The sequence below is a fragment of the Simochromis diagramma genome, unplaced genomic scaffold (assembly GCF_900408965.1).
Source record: "Simochromis diagramma unplaced genomic scaffold, fSimDia1.1 OVJJ01000050.1, whole genome shotgun sequence".
NCBI lineage: Eukaryota > Metazoa > Chordata > Actinopteri > Cichliformes > Cichlidae > Simochromis > Simochromis diagramma.
This window is the reverse complement of record NW_024387188.1, coordinates 1,056,392-1,078,608: the sequence shown is the minus strand read 5'-3', so window position 1 is coordinate 1,078,608 and position 22,217 is coordinate 1,056,392. Positions and strand designations below refer to the sequence as shown.

Genomic DNA, 22,217 nt, shown 5'->3' with positions numbered 1-22,217 from the left:
TAAGCCTTTCTCTCATCTGAGAAAAGTGAAAAACAAACTTGGACCTGTAGCAGGTCTTTATCCCCGTCTCGGCCTGTTTTCTGTAACCCTGCCTGTCCTTGTTGCTCCAGTGGCACCCACACTGCTGACGAGGAGCAGCAGGGAGCAGACCAGCTAATTAAACTGCCATCTGCACTCTCACACAGCCACTCTGACTAATGTTTTGCTGAAACACGACATATTCATGTACGCACAAATACACACCACAGATGGGAGCTGATGACTACACTAATAGGTGCCGCTTAGCGCTGGCCGTCCACAGTGAGGAGGGGTCTGTTGAATAGAAGTACTTAAACTCATAGGAGTTTAAACTGTATCAAAACTGTGCTCATTTTCTCTCCTGTTAAATCTTTCACTAACACCAACATACTTTCATGTCTGAATATTCATCATTTCCTCTTATTAATTAAAGTGCTTCATCAAATGTTTTAATCATAAAGATAAACATCAAGCTGTTAATGAAATATTATTATTAATATCCAAGCTTTAAAAATGTCCTATACATGGGCGAAGTAAAAACTCTGAAAGTCTATTTAACATTTTCTTCATCACAAACAAACGTCTGTTTCACACGTCTGACTAAGTCATGGTGAATAACAGTTGCTTACATCCAAAAGTACCTGAAAACCAAAACTGAAAATGAGATCTACTCCCTAAAGAGCTGTGTTTTTAATTAGAATGACCTTACCAGGTTCCTCAAAATGACACCATGAAAACATAAGGAAAACGAAGTTCTCACTTCTGTGGTGTGAAACCAAAGGGGCTGGTATGTGAACACATACATTCAACAGTGTGATAAACGCATATATATACACTGATCAAGAACGTTAAAGGAACTCTTAAATCACACATCGGATCTTAATGAATTAACCTCTTTCTAGTAGATGCACCGATGGTATAAATTTAAAAATCCTAGGTGATTTTCTGAAAAGTTGACCTCTGACATTAAGATTAAGGTCACCGGGATTCAAACTTGACCAAGATTTTTAGCAGCTGCATCCATGGTACCACTTTTAAAACCTTATGTCACATCTTTGTTTTCAATAGATTTTCAGAAAACTTGACCTCTGATACGTAATGACTGATCGCAGTCTAAAATGAGGCTGTATTACTGTAACAGGATCCAGTATATACTTGGTTTTGTTGACTTCTTGTGTCCAAGGCTCCCAGCGTTAGAGCAAAGCCCTGTTGTTACCAGCAGCTAAAATAAACTTAAAGCTTTCTGCTCCCGCTTTTCTAAAGACAGTTGGTGCTCTCGCAGAGTTTCCAGTCAAGGAAAATTACAAACCACAGTGTTACCACCTGTCTGCCCACAGTGGGTACACTCACAATGAAGGATCGGTACAAACTGTGCAGGTGTATATTTCAATGATACCAGCCACTCCACAGCTTGTGTTCCCAAAACATTAAAACTGGTCCACCCAACTAAATAATTACTGACGGGTGCCTCAGCCTTTTCACACCTTATATACAGATTAATTTTATTCCACCAAGAAAACATTGTCCAGCATACGTACATACGCGGCGTTATGTGTCTCTTCAAATCACATTATCCACTGCAAATCTGACATTACACCGCTCTAACCCAATTAGTGACGAGCCGAGGCCTGGAAACCGTCTAATTCCACACACAGGCACATTTACATGCACGTTACAGTGCCGCTGTTCCATTATGTACTGAAAGCACCTGTTTAATCCACTGCAAGTATGACAGCGTGATAATTCAGAAGCTGCAACTTTTCTGCTAATGTGCCCAGGCCACAGTCGCGGGGGCACGCGTCAGTCACTTACGCACACTGAGTCTAATTCAGACAAGTGATTCACAAAGTACAAACAGTGAGAAGCCTGACAATTCTCCGTTTAACAGCCATTTACATGTACCCTGCAAATGACGGAGAGCGAAATAAAAGATCCGCACACTGTCATTTGTGTCACCCACATCAGACTCACCAGCTTCTGGAACAAATGTCCCACGGTGACCTTCTCGTCCCACTGCTGGATGCTGGGTAGGAGGGCGTCGTAGAACTCTTTGTGGATCTCGAAGATGTCCTGGATTTTGTAGAAGATGGTCTCTACCTGCTGGATGGTCAGGACAGGCTGAGAGGTCGTGGCTGTTGCTTTCAGGGGTCGCATGGGCTGGAGAGACAGGAGACTCAGGTACTAAGGGGGGCTGCCAAAACTCTAGCCTAAATTAGTCATATATAAAGTATGAGATTGATGAACACAGAAAATGTGTTAAAAATCATCCCTAACATCTGATCGGGCCAACAAAAAGGACCTATTAGGACCAGTGCCAGAAAGGGAACGTCTAAATGCGTCACTCTGTGATAAGTATGTAATCTGAGCCTCTTTTCATCTGGGTGACAGTCTTCTCCTTTGTGTTGTTTGTACTCGGGCAGATTGCAGGCCAACTCAGTTAATCACAGTGATGTGTAGACTGGTCATGTTGGGCGTGCGTGGGGACGATGGCTCTGAATTACAGTGCAAACAGAAAGGCTTTTTACGTCAGCTCTCTAGGGCTAATCATGAGTCACCCTCCTACTGTATTGAAGGCACATGAGACAGGTTGGATTATTTTTAAAAGCACCGACAATCAATATGTCTGTCCTAGTCTATGTAAGACGGCAAAAGCAGTCGGCTGAAAATTCCTCATTAGATTTAACCAGAAAGTATTTGGAGACTAGTGGTCCTAAATTTCATCTCCTTGGTGGAAAATAATAGTCATCATATATCAAATCAGCTGGAGCAGCTGAGGTGATGTTTAAACATTTTTAATGAACCCATGTTTATATCAAGAAAATAGGAAAGAGAGACTCTCTTGTGATCTACTTCCCAGTAAGTGTAAATGAACCAACACAGTACAGGAAGATAATTACTTCCTAGACTGTTCCAAATTTATCACCATAATCATCCACATTGATTGGGATCGTCTTGTTACTTGGTTGTCTTACAAAAACAAACAAATAAATAAAATCATTACATTTACAAACTCTACAAAATATTCTTAGAGTAAAAAAAAAAAATCCAGTCAAGAAGTTCAGAATAATGTTATTGTTTCAAATACTCTGGAGACGTGGAATATGATTATGATACATTTCCAGATAAAGAAACATTTCTCTCTCTTAGGCCCAGAATGTGAAGACCCAGTGTATGAAACCTGGCAGCAGGGGGGATCGGACCAGCTTATTAAGCTGTCTGATGTTGAAAGAATCCAGTATTTTGAAACACCAGGTTTCCAGGGATGCAGCCAGAGAGTAAGGTGTGACTATTCTGTTTGGAGCAAGTGTATTATTCTGCTGAAAGACATGGGAAAAAAAGACATAAAAACAAACGGCCCCAGTGCCTGTTTCAGACCGCCTCTGAATGACTGAGGAAGTGGAGGAGGAGAGGAACAAACTTTTTATTGGTGGATCTGCGAGATGAGTCGTTGTGTTGTCACCAAGAGCTCAAAGGGAAGGAACTGAGAGCCTGACCAGATTTCAGCAAGTGTTAGTGCAATCATTTGTTCTTACTGACTAATTGAAGCGTGCGTGTGCGTGGAGGGGGGGGGGGTCTTGCCCTGGTGAATTTCCACAATAATTGTTGTGCGCATTTGTATATCTTAATTTAGCATCTATCTGACTATATATTGGCCAAAGTAGAACATGCGGCCGGATCAGCAGGTTGTGAGACATAGCGACTTAGCATGAGGAAGTGTGGTTGGTTAGCATTGCATTAAAGTGCAGCATCTGTGGTCCTGCTTTAAGTGTGGCCATCGACCACTAATAGTGTTCTGATAGTCTCACAGCTCACACCAATGCCTACAGCAGCAGCAGCACTCCAATGTTCACGTGGTTATATGAGCCTTGTTACATTGTTTCTGTTACTTGTCTGTCTTTGTCTGAGTGTCTCACCAGTAGCAGGGCCTCCAGCTGGTTAATGTAGATCTCCTCGCTGGCCAGGAATCCAGACAGCACCAGTCTCTTCATCTCCAGTCCTTTCTCGATGTCTCCCTGCAGGATAAAACAGACCTGGCTGTAATATGCTTTTATTCACTTACATACACATATAGCGCACTAGAACACACACATTCACCAAAAATCCTGTTATCGAGACTCGTTTCAGACTAACGGCACATGAAAGCACCCTGACTCTATTTCCTGCAATGGTGCCAGTGGAACAGTCACATCAGGTAAACACAAGATTGATACAAACAGTCGTAAGCATAAAAGAATGCGCAACCTATTAGAAATCTTATGAAAACATCTAAGTATCTCATTTCCTCTGTAAAACTATTTGTGATGACTCCAGGCAACTGTTGCATTTTGACGTCAACGTTGGGGAAGTCAACATCCTATTGATGTCTGAGAAACACAGACCAAGGCACACTCATAGTGTACTGTTTACATTTTGTGGGAACTTATAATTAGAGCAAAATTACCAGGTTTCAAAAGAGGGACTTCCAACATGATCACAGAAGACTTCATCTTTCTTCACATTATTCTCACTTTTGGCCGTTCCCTCGTCATAAAGGACTGCCCTGCTCCACATTTTATGATTTGGCCAGTGGGAATCGTATAGTTACTCCTGATACTAATGCAATACACAACAATGGCATAGTGATACAGTGACTCTGTGGTAGATGATACTTGCGTGACAATCAAAATGTCACAATATCTGTGTAGGTGAAGTAAAAATATTTGAAAAGGAATTATGGTTTTGTATGCTGGACTGTGGAGTGCACAGGTGTATCAAACAGAAAAATGTTTCAAAGTTTCACTTTCGAATTGCTTTAATTCAGCAGCAGTTCGCCAGTAATGATCGGAACACGTACTATGAGAAAGAAAGGGGGGGGGGTTCATGACTTTCATATGGTTAGCCAGCAGCATAACAACAGCAGTGGTTTTAGTGACGCCAGACTCGCAAAAGTATGCGACAAGTTTGATTAGCGTATGGACATATGCTCTGTTTTGTATGTTAATTTCATATTCAGCCATCCATGCAGCAATTCTCTTCCACTAAGACAAAGTAGGGTAGCCCATGCGGGGGGGCTGAAGCCTATCCCAGCTACCACAGGGCGAGAGGCAGGGTACACCCTGGACAGGTTGCCAGTCTGTCACTGGACTGTCACAGAGGCAGACAACTGTTCACACTCACACAGAATCATTCATTTAGAAGCAACAATTAAGATAAATCCATTCACTTTAAAAATATGTTTTTTAAAGATATTTTTCTTTACTTTTAAGTTATCTAAGGTATATTGCATTGTATCTTATCTTAATAACCTTTTAGTACCATATCACCCCATTAGAGCACGTCGCTCTCACACTGCAGGCTTACTTGTTGTTCCTAGAGTATTTAAAAGTAGAATGGGAGGGAGATCCTTCAGTTTTCAGGCCCCTCTTCTGTGGAACCAGCTTCCAGTTTGGATTTTGGAGACAGACACTATCTCTACTTTCAAGATTAGGCTTAAAACTTTCCTTTTTGCTAAAGCATATAGTCAGGGCTGGATCAGGTGACCCTGAATCCTGCCTTAGTTACGATGCAATAGGTGTAGACTGCTGGGGGACTCCCATGATGCATTGAGTTTTTCCGTTTCAGTCACCTTTCTCACTCAACATGTGTTAATAGACCTCTCTGCTGAATCACACTTGTTATTTAATCTCTCGCTTTCTTCCACAGCATGTCCTTCATCCTGTCTTTCTTCTCTCACCCCAACAGGTCGCAGCAGATGGCCGCACCTCCATGAGCCTGGTTCTTCTGGAGGTTTCTTCCTGTTAAAAGGGAGTTTTTCCTTCCCACTGTCGCCAAAGTGCTTGCTCATAGAGGGGTCATATGATTGTTGGGTTTCTTCTCTGTATGTATTATTGTAGGGTCTACCTTACAATATAAAGCGCCTTGAGGCGACTGTTGTTGTGATTTGGCGCTATATAAATAAAATTGAATTGAATTGTATTGCATACCTTATCAGTGTAGCTGGTTAGGTATACTGCTGTATTGACATTTTTCCTTTACTGAAGAGATAAATACCGATAAACTCCAGAAATTGGCATTTAAATACGACATGTATGCCTTAAAGAAGGCCAAAGAACAGCTGTGAGACCAGAGATTAATTATTAATTCCACCAAGTCCTTACAATGATATCAGCACTCCAGGACTGCCCAGACGAGGAAGGAGGCATGACCTCATCATTTAACCCAATCACGGCTGACATGCACATTCCAACACTGATGTTATCCCTAAGGCTGGAAATTATACTGCACATCAAGGTTCAGTATTTACGGTATGTGTTATAGTATATGCCGTTTACACGTGCTGCTTTATTAAGAATGCTGAAGACTATAAAGATAACAAACACTTGCGATGTGATGACTGCAAAGGGCCTATTTTGAGGCCTGTCACACATTGGCAGTTTTTCCTCAGCTAACCGTGACAGTGTAAAGTAAATCAGTCCGAGAGGCAGGGATGATTTCTATTGATCATTTTCTGTTGGTTAAATAAACTGTCAAGGAAGTCCTTACTGACACTTACTTGCATTTACGTTAATATGAGGGATTAATGCAGCACGTGGCCAGAAATCTGTTTAGTTTAATCCTCTGAGCCTTTCTCTTTGCTCGTATTCTTTTAAAAGAACCTAAAGCTCAAAACTAAAGCCAGAAATGAGACACACTTAACTAAGAGAAAAATCTTTGATGTGATGTGAATTATTGCTGGTCAACATTTATTTTCAACACCGAGAGTGTCTCCAGTTACTGCGTTCTTATTAAAATGATATCTCAGAATAGCTGAGGTCTAAAATATGACATCATAACCTACAAAAGGTGTCCTGTCCTTTTGACTAACCAAAACGTTGCAGAAATATTCAGTTCATTTTTTTAAGTAACAAATAAGTGATAACTCAACGGAAAAAAAAAAAAAGACAGGAAAAAGGAATATTTTCCCTCTGCTGTGTACAAAGAGCTACTGTGTGGCGAGAGGGCAAGACGAGAAATCCATGAGGTGATTTTTTTTTCCCACAGCAACCTGCTCTGTGAGTCACAACTAGGCTTTTCACACAGACAAACACTGCGTGCTTTCCTGCGTTGCCCTTTGCCCTCTGATAAAAGAGCTGATATCTTGAATGGGCAGAGAAAGTTTAAAGTAGCTCTGCTTTTTATCAGTTCATCTGCAGGGAGGAGTACACACAGAGGCGCACAAACACAGAAGTTAGCATGAGAAACAGAAAGCGGCCGGCTTTAAAAAGCAGCAGCACCGTGCACAGACATGCGCTGCAGAGTCACTGCCTCATCGGGCCACGCTGACACACCAATGGCTGTCACTCTCTCACACTCTTACACACACACACACACACACACACACACTTTTGCAGCACAGATGGCTCTGAGAAGAAGCACACGTCACGCCACAAACACACCAATACACTGACTGGGATTTTCCATTTTGAAAGGCAGTATTGCAAAAGTGTGTACGTATGTGTATGTTCATGTGTGTGTTTGTATGTGTGTCTGCGCGCGCGCTTTTTCCTCTGCATCCAGCTCCTCTCCAGCTCATGCCTCACCTTGAACTGCCTATGTGTCGTAGTGATGGGCTCCAGCTCCCCATCTCCATATTCAGACTCCTCCTCCTCCTCCTCCAGAACCCTGTCCAAGTAGCACAGCACCTCCTCCTCTTCCTCCTCCATGGTTCTGTCTTTCCTTTCCTTTCTTTCAACTCCTTCTCTCCTCTTTTCTGCCTCCTATCTCCTTCTACGGGGCCTGCCTGGACACATCAGTGTTTTCCCTTTAGATCAAGTCGTCTGGACACCGAAAGACAGAAAGAGAGAGGACCCCGCCTACTCAACCCCACCCCCTTCCTCTGCTGGGCTTCCTGGTGTTTGTGTGTGCTCTATATATGTGTGTGTGTGTCTGTCTTTGTGTGTGTGTGTGGCCACTGTTCCACCTCAGTCGATGAGGTCTGCCCTCCCTCTACAGCCGCCCCTCCCCTCCCCACAAATGCTATCCAGCCACTTCCTTGATGGCTACAGACTCTTTCTGTTAGGGCTACGCTGGGAAAGTCAGTCTTCTCTTGTCCCTTATTTCTTTCTTCCGTTCTCTTCGGGGCAAAAAGCCACTTCCTCATCACACAAACAGTCTCGCTCTCTCACTCTCATCAGCGCACGCTACAGGGTTGATTTCTCTCCCTTTCTTTCTGTCCATTGTCTCTTTATTGATCTGCTGAAAGCCTTGGACGTTGAGCCAGGGCCAGCTAATGTGCTGCAAGCGAGGCTGATTCCAATTACAGGTCACATAGATCGCTGGGCAAACAGTTATAGCAGCTTCAAAGGCAAAGCACAGAAATAATACACTAAAAAAAGAAGAAAAAAAAAAGAAGAAAAAAAACGTGTGCAGCAAGACAAAGACAGAAAATCAATAACTGTGGTTACTGGAAATAAAATGAAACCAAAAATATAAGTAATCTGCATGCAAACATCCAAGTTTAAGTTGCTGCATATTTATGAATGAATACAATTCACTTCCCATGCCCTTTCACCCCGTTCCTGACCTTGACTTGTCATTTTAGAGGAAGGGACACCCCCAACTGCTCTATGAACCTCCTCCTTAATGTATATTTGTATTTATTTCGAGGTCAAAGCACAATCTGTCCTGATCTTGTCTTCTGAAGGAAAAGTATGATTTTAGAGCGTAATACAAAAAAAAAAATAAAACAAAAAAAATATTTAAGTTCAGTATTTAACTCTTAGTCGTGTTGAACACATGGAGCCGTCAGCCCTCTCACTTTAGCAGATGAAAGGTCTCTGCAAACTCAGCGGAAAGAGAACACGGCTGCACAGCGGTGTGTGATAAGAGCCACAAAATCTTTTAGCAGCAGCAGCATCACAAGTGACTTCTTAACAAGTAAGCTTTCACAGCAGCTCCTCAAATTCATTCAGGTGCTGAAAAGTGTAAATACACAGATGTAAAATAAAAAATGTTTTAAAGATGGCTGCAGACACTCCTGACCTCCACTGTGCATATAAACAATGATTTCAATTTGGATTCATCACTCAAAACGACCTGTTGTTATTGATTTGTTCTTGCGTAATGTGGCATAAATTAAACCATCCTTAATTTCCCTTCCTTAACAACAGCTTGTCGACATCCTCCATTACTTCTGATGAGGCTCCAATAAACAGTAGATGGATCAACTGAAGGACTGCATTCATCTCTCAGGTCCTGTGTCAGGCCTTTGCCACTGCTTGATTTTTTCCTGTTTCTTAAGAACATGACTTTCAGTTACTGTTCCTCTCCTACAAATATAGTTTTAGGTCTGCCGCGTCTTCTTTGTTCCGCCGCTTGTCAAGTTTCCTCAGTTTTATTTTAGGGACACTGCAAATCACACTGTGCAAATATGAAAATAACGTTTTAACTAATAGCTCTTTGGGAATTACCTCAGTGGTGCAAAAATACTATTTTGTGTCCATCAAACTATGCTGCCTTTGGCAATTTCACAGATTCAACTAAAGAAATGGGAACAATTGATGTGTTTCTGCCACAGGCTATTAAGTAAAGATACAATTTAAACCTGGCTCTTTGTCACTACTAACTCATTCGGTGAATAAGTGTTGTATTTATGCTTGAATGATTCACAAGTTAAAAAAACCCCGTCAAGAAGCAAGCAATGGAGAAAAACATAAGGAAACAAGGATTGCTCAAGAATTTTGCACAGCACCATAGAAAAACGAATTAAGTCCTCTGATTATTATTATTATTATTATTATTATTATTATTAATAATAAGCTGATCATAACTCATCACTGAAAAGCTACTTTATACAAAACTTTAACATACAACTGTACACAGAAAACAGCTGAGCTTGTCTACGCTGAGTAATCTCATCCTAGCAGAGACGATGATCAGGGAAGAACTAAAAAGAAAACAACAGTATCTTACTGAGGATCCTCTGTGGCTGAAATCATTAATGTACCAGCACTATGAACAATTCATTTCCTATTTCTTATATTTTAAACACTCAAACCATTTTTCTGTTCTTATCCCAGCTAGCCACTAGATGGAGACACATCTTCATTTACATGAGCTGCCCTAGCTCAGAGTCACTCACAATTAATACAGCTGAATAATTCATCAATCAGCTCCATTGAAGCCTAACAAGACCACTGTTTATTTACAATACTGTGTTCATGCATGGATAGTGCAGTGATACTGCTTGGATCGAATGTAAGACAGAGCAGGCAGACTTCAAAGGGGACGGTAAAACGAGTGGAAGGTCGAGACAATCCGGCTGTGGTAATTTATACATTAATACAGAAAGAATATACGATCATCTCTGTTCTGTATGAATTTAAAAACAACATATTGATCTAAAGATGTAAAGCAATGCTGTTGTCATTGAGTATTTTGTTTTTCAGTGGATAAAAAGGATGCTGACATGTGAATGAAATCCTACCAGCTTTTTTTTTTTTTTTTTTTTTTCCTCTGTGTCTGTGAGAAGGTCAGTTCAGGTCAGGGTCAACTCGGCTCCCGCTGAGCCTCCGTGGGCTACGCCCCTTCACACAGTCACATTCTTTTAAGTGGGCACCGAGTGACAGTCATCCAAACACACATAGCCAGGAGGCATAAAGGGGGGGCGGGGGGGAGTGTAACGGGACTACAAGCCCTGAAACATGACGATGAACACATTCAGAAAATATTCTGAATTCTGAAAGCATCAGGAGAGCGTTCACATCAGCTGTTCTGAGCGATTTGTCAGACTTAAGTGTGAAAATCCACTGAAAACACCAAATGTTTCATATTTCCAGCAGCAGATAATTTGGGAAAAACAACAAAAACAAAAACACAGGAAAGACTGTCACCTACAGCATTCCTGTTCCAAATTATACACTGTAGATAAACAGGAAAAATTTTCAACAGATTGCTTAGACTTCCCTCACCCCCACCACCTCCGTCAGCTCAGTGGGGGGGGGGGGGGGGACGACACTGAGAATTTCCAAGCCAGCCAAGAGACACAATCTCACCAGTGAGTCCTTTGTCTTGGCCAGGGCCTCCTCTTTCCTAGGTGAGGTATGCACAGAATACCTCGCCTAGGAGGAGTCCCCAACCTTTTTTGCGCCACGGACCGGTTTATGCCCGACATTATTCTCACGGACCGGCCTTTAAGGTGTCGCGGATTAATACAACAAAATAAAACTAGTACCGGTACCGAAAAAAATAAGATTTATTCATAACACACGTGAAAAGACCCAGGAAAACCAAGTTAACGATAAAAACGATAACAAAATAACGCTGAAAACCGATAAAAACCCTGAAAACCATACATTTCACACCTGAGCCTCAACTCTCACGGCCCGGTACCAAACGACTCACGGACCGGTACCAAACGACTCACGGACCGGTACCAAACGACTCACGGACCGGTACCAGTCAAAGGCCCTGGGGTTGGGGACCGCTGGTCTAGAAGGCTTCCTAGATGTTCGACCTGCCTCAACTGGGAAACAGGAATCTCATTTCTGCTGCTTGTATCCAAGACCTCATTCTTTCAGTCACTACTCAGAGATCATGACCACAGGCGAGGGCAGGAACGTAGATTGACCAGTAAATCGACAGCTTCACTTTCATGCTCAGCTCTGTCTTTACCACAGCAGACTGGTACAGTGACCACATCGCAGTGGACACCAGCCCAATCCATCCGTCAATCTCATGTTCCACTCTCCCCTTACTCATGAACAAAACCCCAAGATACTTAAACTCCTCCACCTGGGACAGTAACTTGTCCCAGATCCTTTGCAAACAGTAAATGTGAAATCCTGAGGCCATCAAAGAAGAGACCCTCCACCTCTGGCTAGATATTCTGTCTATAAACACCATCAACAGAACTAGTGTTAAAAGACAGCCCTTGGTCAGCTTCCCACCCACCCGGAACTAGTCCACGCATACATTGCAGAGATGTGTCAGCCAGGACGGCCCTACAGCATCTAGAGCCTTCATGAACTGAGGGAAAATCTCACCCAACCCAAATGCCTGTCTAACTATATCAGTGGCTTCACCGCCGAGTCGTCCCCCTCCTCCCCAGACTCTGCTTCGAGTATAGAATACACTGAAGTGCTGCCAAACAGCACTTCAGTGTATTCCATTTATATTCAAGCTAGCAGACGGTTGCTGTCGTACCCCATCTGGGTCAGTGGTCATTTCCAACTGATGTGAATACACATCCTGCAGTGCGCTTCAGGGAGCTCCTGTGGCAAAATGTACACTGGGTCAATATCTGTGGCTAATATCAGAAAGAGAACTGGCAGCTCACGTCTTAAAGTATAATTGTTTCGGGTGAAACTCCAACCATTAATACCAAGAGAAAAACCTGGCTGAATGGCTGAAAACCTCATATTATCTTACAGTTCAGAATGCAAGAGCCACAAATGAACACTTCATTTAAACTGTCCAATATTTTTATATACCCAGTTATGTTTACTGGGTCGTGTGGTGAATGATCTTTTCTTCAACATTTTTTTTTTTTTAATATTTATCCAAAACCATGCTAGTCCATTCATTTTCTTCCACGTATTCAATTCAGGGTTGTAGGGCAGCTGGAGCCTACACCATCACCCCTCACAGGTCATCATCCCAGCTGTCACTGGGCAAGAGGCAGGGTACATCCTGGACAAGTCGCCAGTCTGTCACAGAGACAGACAACCATTCATGCTCACATTCACACATATGGCCAGTTTAGCTAACCCATGGATGTGTGTGCAGACACGGGAGCACTAAAAACCTTTGTGCCGTGAGGTAACAGTACTAACCACCACGACATGCCCTAACTGCTCCCTTCTGTCAATAATTTCAATTACTAAAATTGGATGAATTCTCAAATATTACTTCCTAGTTGCACAACAATTGTTCTCCTCTAAAGTTAAATCACTTAATAGACTCCACAATAGGAATTGATCATCTATAAATACCGACATGCTAGGCTTTTATTTTTAATTTGGCAGTCTCCTCTGCACTGAGGAAACCTGTGTTACACACATTACTGGAGAGATTTTGTGTCATTCTTCTGACAACTGTTTGGTTGCATTAACACTTTCAGTCTTCAGAAACTCTCTCCTCGGACATTCATCAGGATCACCGTTTTCCTGTGCCAGACTTGCAGTGCTTCATTCTGATACTATATTGTAGCAGTCCTCACCAGGTTTATGTCAGTTATGCTGAACTCTGAACATGAACTGAGAAAATTTCTCTTGGCATTATTAACAAAGATTGTATCGCCAATCCTCTTTACACTCCTTACACTGCAAAGTGCTCTGCAAAGCCAGACTGTGTACCACACTGCTGGGCGAGTCACTTCAGGACAGCTACTGTGGCTCTGGCCAGATTTTTTTACTTGTTTGTGATTTCATCTCAAAATCTAGATAGAAAAGTAGATTATTGCATGTCAAACTTTGGACTTCCCAGCAACCCTGTGCTGCCAGTTACAGCAGCAAACAACAAGTAAACAACACCAACACCGTACAAGTACATTTGATAATCAAATCATGGCTGATCTATTTTAAGTGATTTACACCACATCTACCACCGACCTGTCACTTCCAAATAAGGTGACAGGGTGTAGACAGGAAATGTGAACCATTGTGTGCAGGTTGCTTCTAAAACAAATAAGTGTGTGTGTGTGTGTGTGTGTGTGTGTGTGTGTGTGTGTGTGTGTGTGTGTGTGTGTGTGTGTGTGTGTGTTTTTCTTACCCCAGCCAGCAGAGGTGTGGGCGACACGGTTTCTCCATCTGGCCCTTGGGGCGCGCAGAGCTGGGGTGACATGGTGGGCGATTCATCTATAAAGGGCAGCGTTTCTGAGCCATCCTGGGACTTGCCGTCCTCTCCTGCGTCCCCCTCGTATCCATCTGTGTTATAGTTAAAGTCTGGAGGACAGGACACAGAAAAAGACAAATATACTGATCAGCAAATCACCCCAAAGAACAAGGCAATCACTCCACTGTTTTCATCACCACTTGGAACAGCCCAACACTTCCTCAATACAGCATTAAGTTCTCCATTCTGCTACATAACCTTGAGTTGAGGGGTTATATGAATAAATGCCAGAAGAAAGCTTTTCCAAAACATGATGTGTGGGTGAAGCTGACCACTGTGTTACCCTATGAATGTAAAAAGTCAACATTCATATTTTATTTGGCAAGATATTGTTATAAAATGTTGTCATAATTACTGTATGAATTCTTAAGTTATGGTGTATTTAGTGCAAGAAACATTAATGATCATCAGGGAGCAAATTATTCAAAGCACTTGCTGAGGTGGTCTGGTGCACATCTGACCATATTTAGGTTGTCGTGTATGTACAGTATAACCCTCTTTGTACTGCCCTTAAACAGCCAGAAATGCCCCAAATTGAATTTTCTTGGGACATTTTTTTGTTTTAATAGATCTTCAACTTTGACTCCCAAAATCTAATGAGTACATTATTGTGTGCAAGTGAATCTTTGTCCCAGATTTAGACAAATCCACTCAAGATTTCCAGGAAACCCAAAAACAAATTGCCCCTGGCCATGAGTGTCACAAGGGCAGAGACATAAAAAACTATGGTTTACATTTTAAAAGCCAGAGCCAAGCAATGAATCAGCCGGCTGTTATTCTCAACCCATATTAGCCATCTAATTATTTTAATATTAACAATCTATGAGTAAGTTAAAATTGAAAAGGAGACACCCTTCAAATATTTTATGTGTTTTTGCACTGCAGCTTCACTGTTGCCAACACTTGTTTGAAACGCCACAATGACAACGACCTATGGATCAGGTCAGGAGAGTCGTTTTTCCAACCAGCACGGCAATTTAATAAATACATTTCAAGAGCAATATATAGATTCATCTTATAAATGTAATGAAAAAGAAGAAGAAGAAATATTCAAACAAGCCAAGGTTAATTGGATTTGCAAGATGGCTGCTAGGGTGCAGACACACAGCTTGGCAGGTCCTGTGCGTTTGCCAAAAAACCCACCTAAAAAACCATCTAAAAACCCCTGGATCTTGACATCAACTTGTCTTTTTGTTTTTATACATTTTTATCTTCTGTGGAGTTCGACATGTCCAAGAAAGCTGGATAATTATACCACTTTCCCAGCCAAATGGAGTCAACATCTTTTGTTCACAAGATTCTTGGATTTTGGTCATGCCAGACCACCCCCAGGTAAACATGAACAATCAGATATACCACAACTGTCGCTGGAGATTCTGAAACTTGTTCTGATGCTACTTTTGGCTGGTGATATAGAACTAAATCCTGGACCTAATTCAAACATCAGTGATTTGGACTGGCTACAACTAATTAGCTTAGTTAGCCTAGGCCTGCCTGGGCCTCCATTTCAGCTGCCTGGGCCTCCATTTCAGCTTCCTGGGCATCCACCTCAGCTGCCTGGGCCTCCATTTCAGCTAGCTGGGCTTTCACCTCAGTTGCTCGGGCCTCCACCTCGGCTGCCAGGGCTTACACCTCGGCTGCCAGGGCTTACACCTCGGCTGCCAGGGCTTACGCCTCGGCTGCCTGGGCCTGCATTTCAGCTGCCTGGGCCTCCACCTCAGCTGCCTGGGCCTCCATTTCAGCTGCCTGGGCCTCCATTTCAGCTAGCTGGGCTTTCACCTCAGTTGCTCGGGCCTCCACCTCGGCTGCCAGGGCTTACGCCTCAGCTGCCTGGGCCTCCATTTCAGCTGACTGGGCCTCCATTTCAGCTGCCTGGGCCTCCACCTCAGCTGACTGGGCCTCCATTTCAGCTGACTGGGCCTCCATTTCAGCTGCCTGGGCCTCCACCTCGGCTGCCTGGGCCTCCACCTCGGCTGCCAGGGCTTACACCTCGGCTGCCTGGGCCTCCAACTCAGCTGCCTGGGCCTCCATCTCAGCTAGCTGGGCCTCCACCTCAGCTAGCTGGGCCTACACTTCAGCTGCCTGGGCTTCCACCTCAGCTGCTCGGACCTCCACCTAGGCTGTCTGGGTCTCCACCTCGGCTGCCTGGGCCTCCACCTCGGCTGCCTGGGCCCCCATCTCAGCTGCCTGGGCCCCCACCTGCTGTACCCAAACTACAGTCTCCGGTAAAGGGTTTCTCATCATTAAATGCTCATAGTATTGTCAACAAAAGGACAAGAAATCCTGCTATTAAAATTTACAGAGGAGCAAAGATCTGCAAGACATTTAATCAGGCTAAAGTAATCTGGGACACTAAAAATAAACCAAAGGGGCTTCTATGTGGACACATTAACATTCGCAGTATGTTACCAAAGCATGAGCAACTGGAACATATTCTAAGCAATTCCAATATTTCTATTTTGGGTATCTCTGAATCTTGGCTCACAAGTTCTTCTCCTGAGTCTGCGGTTGTCTTTCCAGAGTACACAGTATTCAGAAGGGATAGAATTGGAACAAGAGGAGGAGGAATACTTGTGTATGTAAAAAAACACCTGGATTGCTCTTTACTTAGTTCACCAATAGATGTCGAAATAGAACATATTTCTGTTAAAATCACTCTTTCCCCAGAAATGTCATTTACGTTGATCTGTTTATATCGCCTTCCTTCAGCAAAGAATATTTTTTATGAACAACTACAGATATTACTTAAATATCATGCTATAAATAATAAGTCTAATGAAATAATTGTAATGGGAGATTTTAATGTCAACTGGGACTGTGAAAAGGACAGAAAAACACTCAAGGGCATAATGGAGACTTTGAACTTTACTCAACACATTGAACAACCCACAAGAATAACAAGACACTCTAAAACTAAAATAGATCTGGTTTTCAGTAATAAGCCCGAGCGAATTATTAAATCTTATAATTTTATCACTGGTATTTCAGACCACAATTTTATATTATTTTCTAGAAAACTTATAAAATCACGGGTTAAGAATGACTTTCAAAATTCATCTAATAGGAGATCCTTTTATGAATTCATACCAAGAAGTCAGCGACAAAATGTAGCAGAAGCATTAGCATCAGTTAACTGGGAGCCTTTATTGTGTAGTGATGATCCACAATTCTGCAGCAGTCACTTCACTGACATTGTCAAGGATGTTATATCAACATACTCCATTAGAGCTCGACAAAAAATAAAGACAACATCTAATTTGCCCTGGTTAAACAAAGAGTGCAAGAATTTAATGAAAACAAGAGATCAATTACTAAAGCAGTTCCTGAAAACAGGTCTAACTCTGGATAGACAGAGATTTACTTCAATGCGGAATAAAGTAACAAGAAGTTTGAGACAGGCCAAAGCAAAATTTTTATAAATATAATTGAAAGAGCCAAAGGTAATGGTAAAATTATCTGGCAACACTTAAATAAATTACTTGGCCGTCATTCAAACAAAAGTAAAAACACAATTGAACTTTATGTAAATAACTCTATTGTTAGAGAGCCTCTATCTATTGCCAGTAACTTAAACACTTTCTTTATTTCATCTGTTAAGGAGATCAGTCAGAGCTTTGACTCAGTCATATGCTCTGATAATGTGAATGATGTTGGTCAAAATTTGTTCACCATCACTCATATTTCAGACACTGAAGTTGCTAAACTAATTACAGGTTTAAAACAATCAAAAGCACTTGATGTATATGGTATTAACACAAACTTCCTAAAGGAACATATGGATTTTCTTGTACGTCCAACAACTCATGTTTTGAATATGTCTTTCAAACACTCCATTGTTCCAACAGATTGGAAAATTGCTGCAGTTACACCAATTTTCAAAGCAGGTGTGAAGACTGACATGGCTAATTATCGCCCCATAAGCATACTCCCGGTCGTATCTAAAATAGCTGAGAAGTGGGTGGTTAAACTCCTCACTGCTCACCTAGAAAACACCCAACCCTCATTACATCCATTGCAGTTTGGCTTTCGGGCACATCACTCCACAGATACTGCCCTGTGTCTGTTAGTGGAGAACTTGAAGAGCTTGCTGGACAAGAGTCCCTGTGTTGGAGCTGTATTTTTAGATCTGAGGAAGGCTTTCGACTCTGTAAACCATCAGATATTGTTATCCAGATTGACTCGGTTTAATATCTCCAGTCAGGCTCTTCAGTGGTTTGCCTCATATCGCTCACACAGGAAACAGTGTGTGGTGTTGGATGGGGTTAAATCTCCATATCTAGACTGTGATACAGGGGTTCCTCAAGGATCTGTTCTTGGGCCCTTATTGTTCTCTCTTTTTATCAATAACTTACCTGAAGTCTGTCCAAATATATTTACTCAAATGTATGCAGATGATGCAGTTATATATACGCAAGCAAATGGTGTCCAGCAGGTGGCAAAGATCTTACAGCTGCTTTAGCATTAATGCATAGCTGGCTGGAGGACTCATGCCTAATGTTGAACACCTCAAAAACTGTCGGTATGTATTTTTCAAAACGCCCCTTAAACTTGAAGCAGTCAAACATATTCCTGGATGGAGTAGAGCTTGAATTAGCTCCAGAATTTAAATATCTTGGGGTCATTCTAGACCCAACATTATCCTTCAAGAGTCACATAAATAAAGTGTCCCAGGTACTTAAATTTAATAATCGAAATTTTAATCATATACGCAATAATTTAAATATGAATGTTGCAAAAACTTATTTTTACTCAATGATCATCTCTCATATGGACTAGTGTTTGACGTCCTGGTCACTTGCTTGTCCAACAACACTTAAAACTATTGAAAACATTTATAAAAGAAGTTTAAAACTACTTGACAAAAAACCGACTTCCCACCACCACTGTCATGTGTTAAAAAAACATAAATTACTGAACTTCAATAACTTAGTGAAACTTAAAAGAGTGAGTTTAATATATAAAGTCTTACACTCCCTTGCTCCACCACCACTAAAGCAGTTCATTAGGCATAAAGAAAGCTCAGACAGGACCACTCGAGCTACAATCCGAGGAGACTTGTTTATACCCCACAGACGGACAGCATTTGGGCAGAACGTCCTTTCTGTCCAGGGTGGCCATCTGTGGAACAGTCTTCCTCAACCCATTAGAGAATGCTCGACATTCAATTTGTTTAAGGCAAAGGTTAAAAACTGGTTATGGACAAATCAAGTGTGTGATCATGTATAAGTTGTATAGTTTTAATGTTTTATTTGGGAACAGAATGGTGTGTATGTGTAAGTTTGGTGATGGAATTTTTATTATGAATGAATGATGAATTTTTATGAATTATTATGTCTATTTTTATGCTTAAGGACAACAGATGGAAATTAGCCCTTGGCTATAATCTGGTATGTTTACATTCATGTAATTTTTTTTTTTTTTACATTTATGTTCATTAACATGCACTGTCCTAAATAAATAAATAAAAATAAATTAATAAATTAAAAAATAAAAACAACTACTATTATAGATGCTAATGCATTTTTGACTAACCATCTGTGATTAGATTATAATTCTATTTTGGTTTGCTAGTTTCATTCTTGTATTTGTGATACTGCAGTCTTATTTTCATATTGTGGGAGTATTGAGGTCAAAAACCATGTCCTGTGACAACGCTCGTGTTCAGGCCCGAGTAGCAGTGACAGCTCCAGTAGAAAGAAACGACAATGACACTGAAATGACTCCTGTCCTGCCTTCAAAGGAGCACTGGTCAAGAAAACAGTGGAATAACAAAAAGGCAGAGGAGATATAAAAAGCCAGTGTCAGATCCTGTAGAAGAAAAGAGAGATGTGGACTGTTGCTGTGGATGATAAACTACAAAGTACGACACATATGCAAAACTAAAAGAGAGGCAAGTAATTATCGAGTTACATTTTCCAGGATGTTGTTCTATTTAGCTTTCTGATACAGTGAAGCATCTTTAAGGAACTCTGAATAGGAGGAGGAAGCTTGTAGCTTGTGAAGCCATCACAAAAAAAGCAGAGCCAAGTTACTGAAGAGCAGGTTATGTGAGAGGTGTGTACAAGTGTCCCTGTCTGCTTACATATAACGTGCAGTGAGAAGACAACAACATTTGATTATTACTGTGTTCATGTGCTTGAGAGGGCATGTGTGTGTTTGTACCAGTGCGTAAAGGATAGAAAACTCTAACAAGTTTTGGACAAGAACTAATTGAAAAATAAAAGCAGGGATCTATCCCCACTGGGAACACATGCACACTATCACTGGACATGTCAATCAACTCCCAATCCCTCCCCACCCATCTGTTAGCTTGTGTGTGGACCATGGAGAGTCACAGTTACCATATGGGTTGCTTGTAAATGGTGCACGTGGGTCTTTGCTGACTCAGTGAAGCAAGTACTGATTATGCGAAGTGCTGCTAGATGACAAGAGTGCATTATGGTGATTAGTGTGAAGAAGGCAGTTAAAAACACTGATGTAAACTCATTTGTCCAACTCCAACTGCGCTGTGATCGTGCCATAGAAAAGATCGGCTCTTCCAATATGCACCTGTGCATGCATTCGGTTTTCTTTTCTCAGTCTTTCCATCTCTTCTCTCTCTCTGACTCCTCTGAACACCTTCTGGCCTGCTGTCCGGTTCGTTTTCGCTAATCTGCTTAAATTGCGTGAGTGTATGTAAGAAAAAAAATACAGGGAACTCCCAAGACACTTAGCCAGTGCTAAAGCACTCAACAATGTGCAAATCCTCAAATTTCCTCCCAGCTTATGGCTGGTGTTTTGAAGCTTAACTGCGAGTTGGAAGGACGGATGGATAACTCAACAAAAACACTTGAGTCTAGACAAGCACAGAGGTTTCCTCCTCTTTTTAAAAAGAAGTTACCCGTGACTCACGTCTATTTGCAGAAACACCAACATGCAGAAGAAACCATTCACAAATATATTCCCGGCTGTGCCAAGCAGACAGCCAGTCGATTAGAGAGAGCAGAGCTGGAGCAGTGGAGACAAAGCACAGCCAGTGGGCTCACAGTCAACTCTGCTCCGTTTGGCTCCGTGCACTTCTGTGCTTACTTACAGTTGCCTGAGCTGACACACATTTGTTTATCTGATAATGGTGAACACGACGTGCGCTAAGCTAATGTGTGCCATTAGAACCAACTGGTGTTTGTGTGAATCACTCAGAGCAATTCACTGTGAGTGGTCAATATTTGTACTCGTTATCTGTGATTAGCCACATTAATGCAGAACACAGAAAGAAAAGAAAAGGCTATTGTGAACACGTCTCTTGCGCTTCGCTGCTGTTGCTTTGCCTTTCACTGATGAGATCAGACCAAGATGCAATACACATAATTGAGGACATTAAGGAAACATAAATAAAGGTTGTGCACAGATTACAGCCATACGTTAGCAGAAAACACCACGTCAGCGGTGACACTGACCATAAATTAGCCCTGTGGGGACATGCTGGACACGATAACTACTAGAGCACCAGCTGCAATGAGAGCACACAAACCACAAAGCTAATGAGTCACCGCACCACACCTAGTGTTCTCATGCTAGCCATGTATACCTGTATCTTTCATTATTGCAGTGCTGTTACTTTGGTAAAAATCTGTCCACATTGAGAAATATAAACACTTGCCAAAGTACCTAAAAATACCTTTGTGGTAGATAGAAGTTGTCTCCATGACAACCTTTTGCCAAAATGAACACAGACAAACAAAGTAAAAGACAATGAACTAAACTGAAAAAAGAAGATTTAATCATTACTTCCACATAGGAAGTTCAAATTTACCATTAGACAAACATTCAGTGTAAGTCATTTCTATAGTTTACAGAGTTCTTACTCTAAACTGCCAAAGCTACATTTCCATATCTGTACAGAAGACAGACAGACTTTTATCACACCATGATATTTACAGTCGTTTTTTTCTGATTTGAATATTCATATAACTGTTTGTATACTGCAAAGTTCACAATACAGGTCCTTCATCGTAACATGTCTCGCACAGCCAGTGCTGATCACAGTGTACGTCGTGACTAACGTGGGGGAATTTCTCTGAAAGCTGTAGATTACAGCACAAAGGGAAACAGTGTAAAGCAAAGATAGCGCACAGTGCAAATGCAAATAATATTCTGACTTAAATGTACGTTTAATTTGCCCAGATGATGATGTCCAAGAATCTGGAGCTGGTGCTGGAAACGCTGCTCACAATGTTTGAATGTGCGCGAATCAGAAGCAGGTCCGCACGTGCACATGATTATCGGCACACACTCGGAAAATCTAACATGTGGGCTCCCTCAGTCAGCTAATGCATCCTGATAATCCCCGTGCATGCTAAACAAACACA

General features: G+C 41.8%; 1 protein-coding gene across 5 annotated transcripts in view; it reads right to left on the bottom strand.

Annotated features, from left to right (window-relative positions):
- abr (ABR activator of RhoGEF and GTPase) overlaps positions 1 to 22,217 on the bottom strand; it is a 124,052-nt gene that overhangs the window by 61,658 nt on the left and 40,177 nt on the right. For 4 of the 5 annotated variants that reach the window (XM_040049838.1, XM_040049840.1, XM_040049841.1 and 1 more), the window contains exons 2-4: positions 13,747 to 13,919; positions 3,933 to 4,031; positions 1,990 to 2,175 (exon numbers count right to left, since the gene is read on the bottom strand). In XM_040049838.1, coding sequence (XP_039905772.1) covers positions 1,990 to 2,175; positions 3,933 to 4,031; positions 13,747 to 13,919 — 458 coding nt within the window. Of the gene's footprint in view, positions 1 to 1,989; positions 2,176 to 3,932; positions 4,032 to 7,577; positions 7,866 to 13,746; positions 13,920 to 22,217 lie in introns of those variants that run through there. The other variant, XM_040049842.1, reaches the window with a different exon arrangement.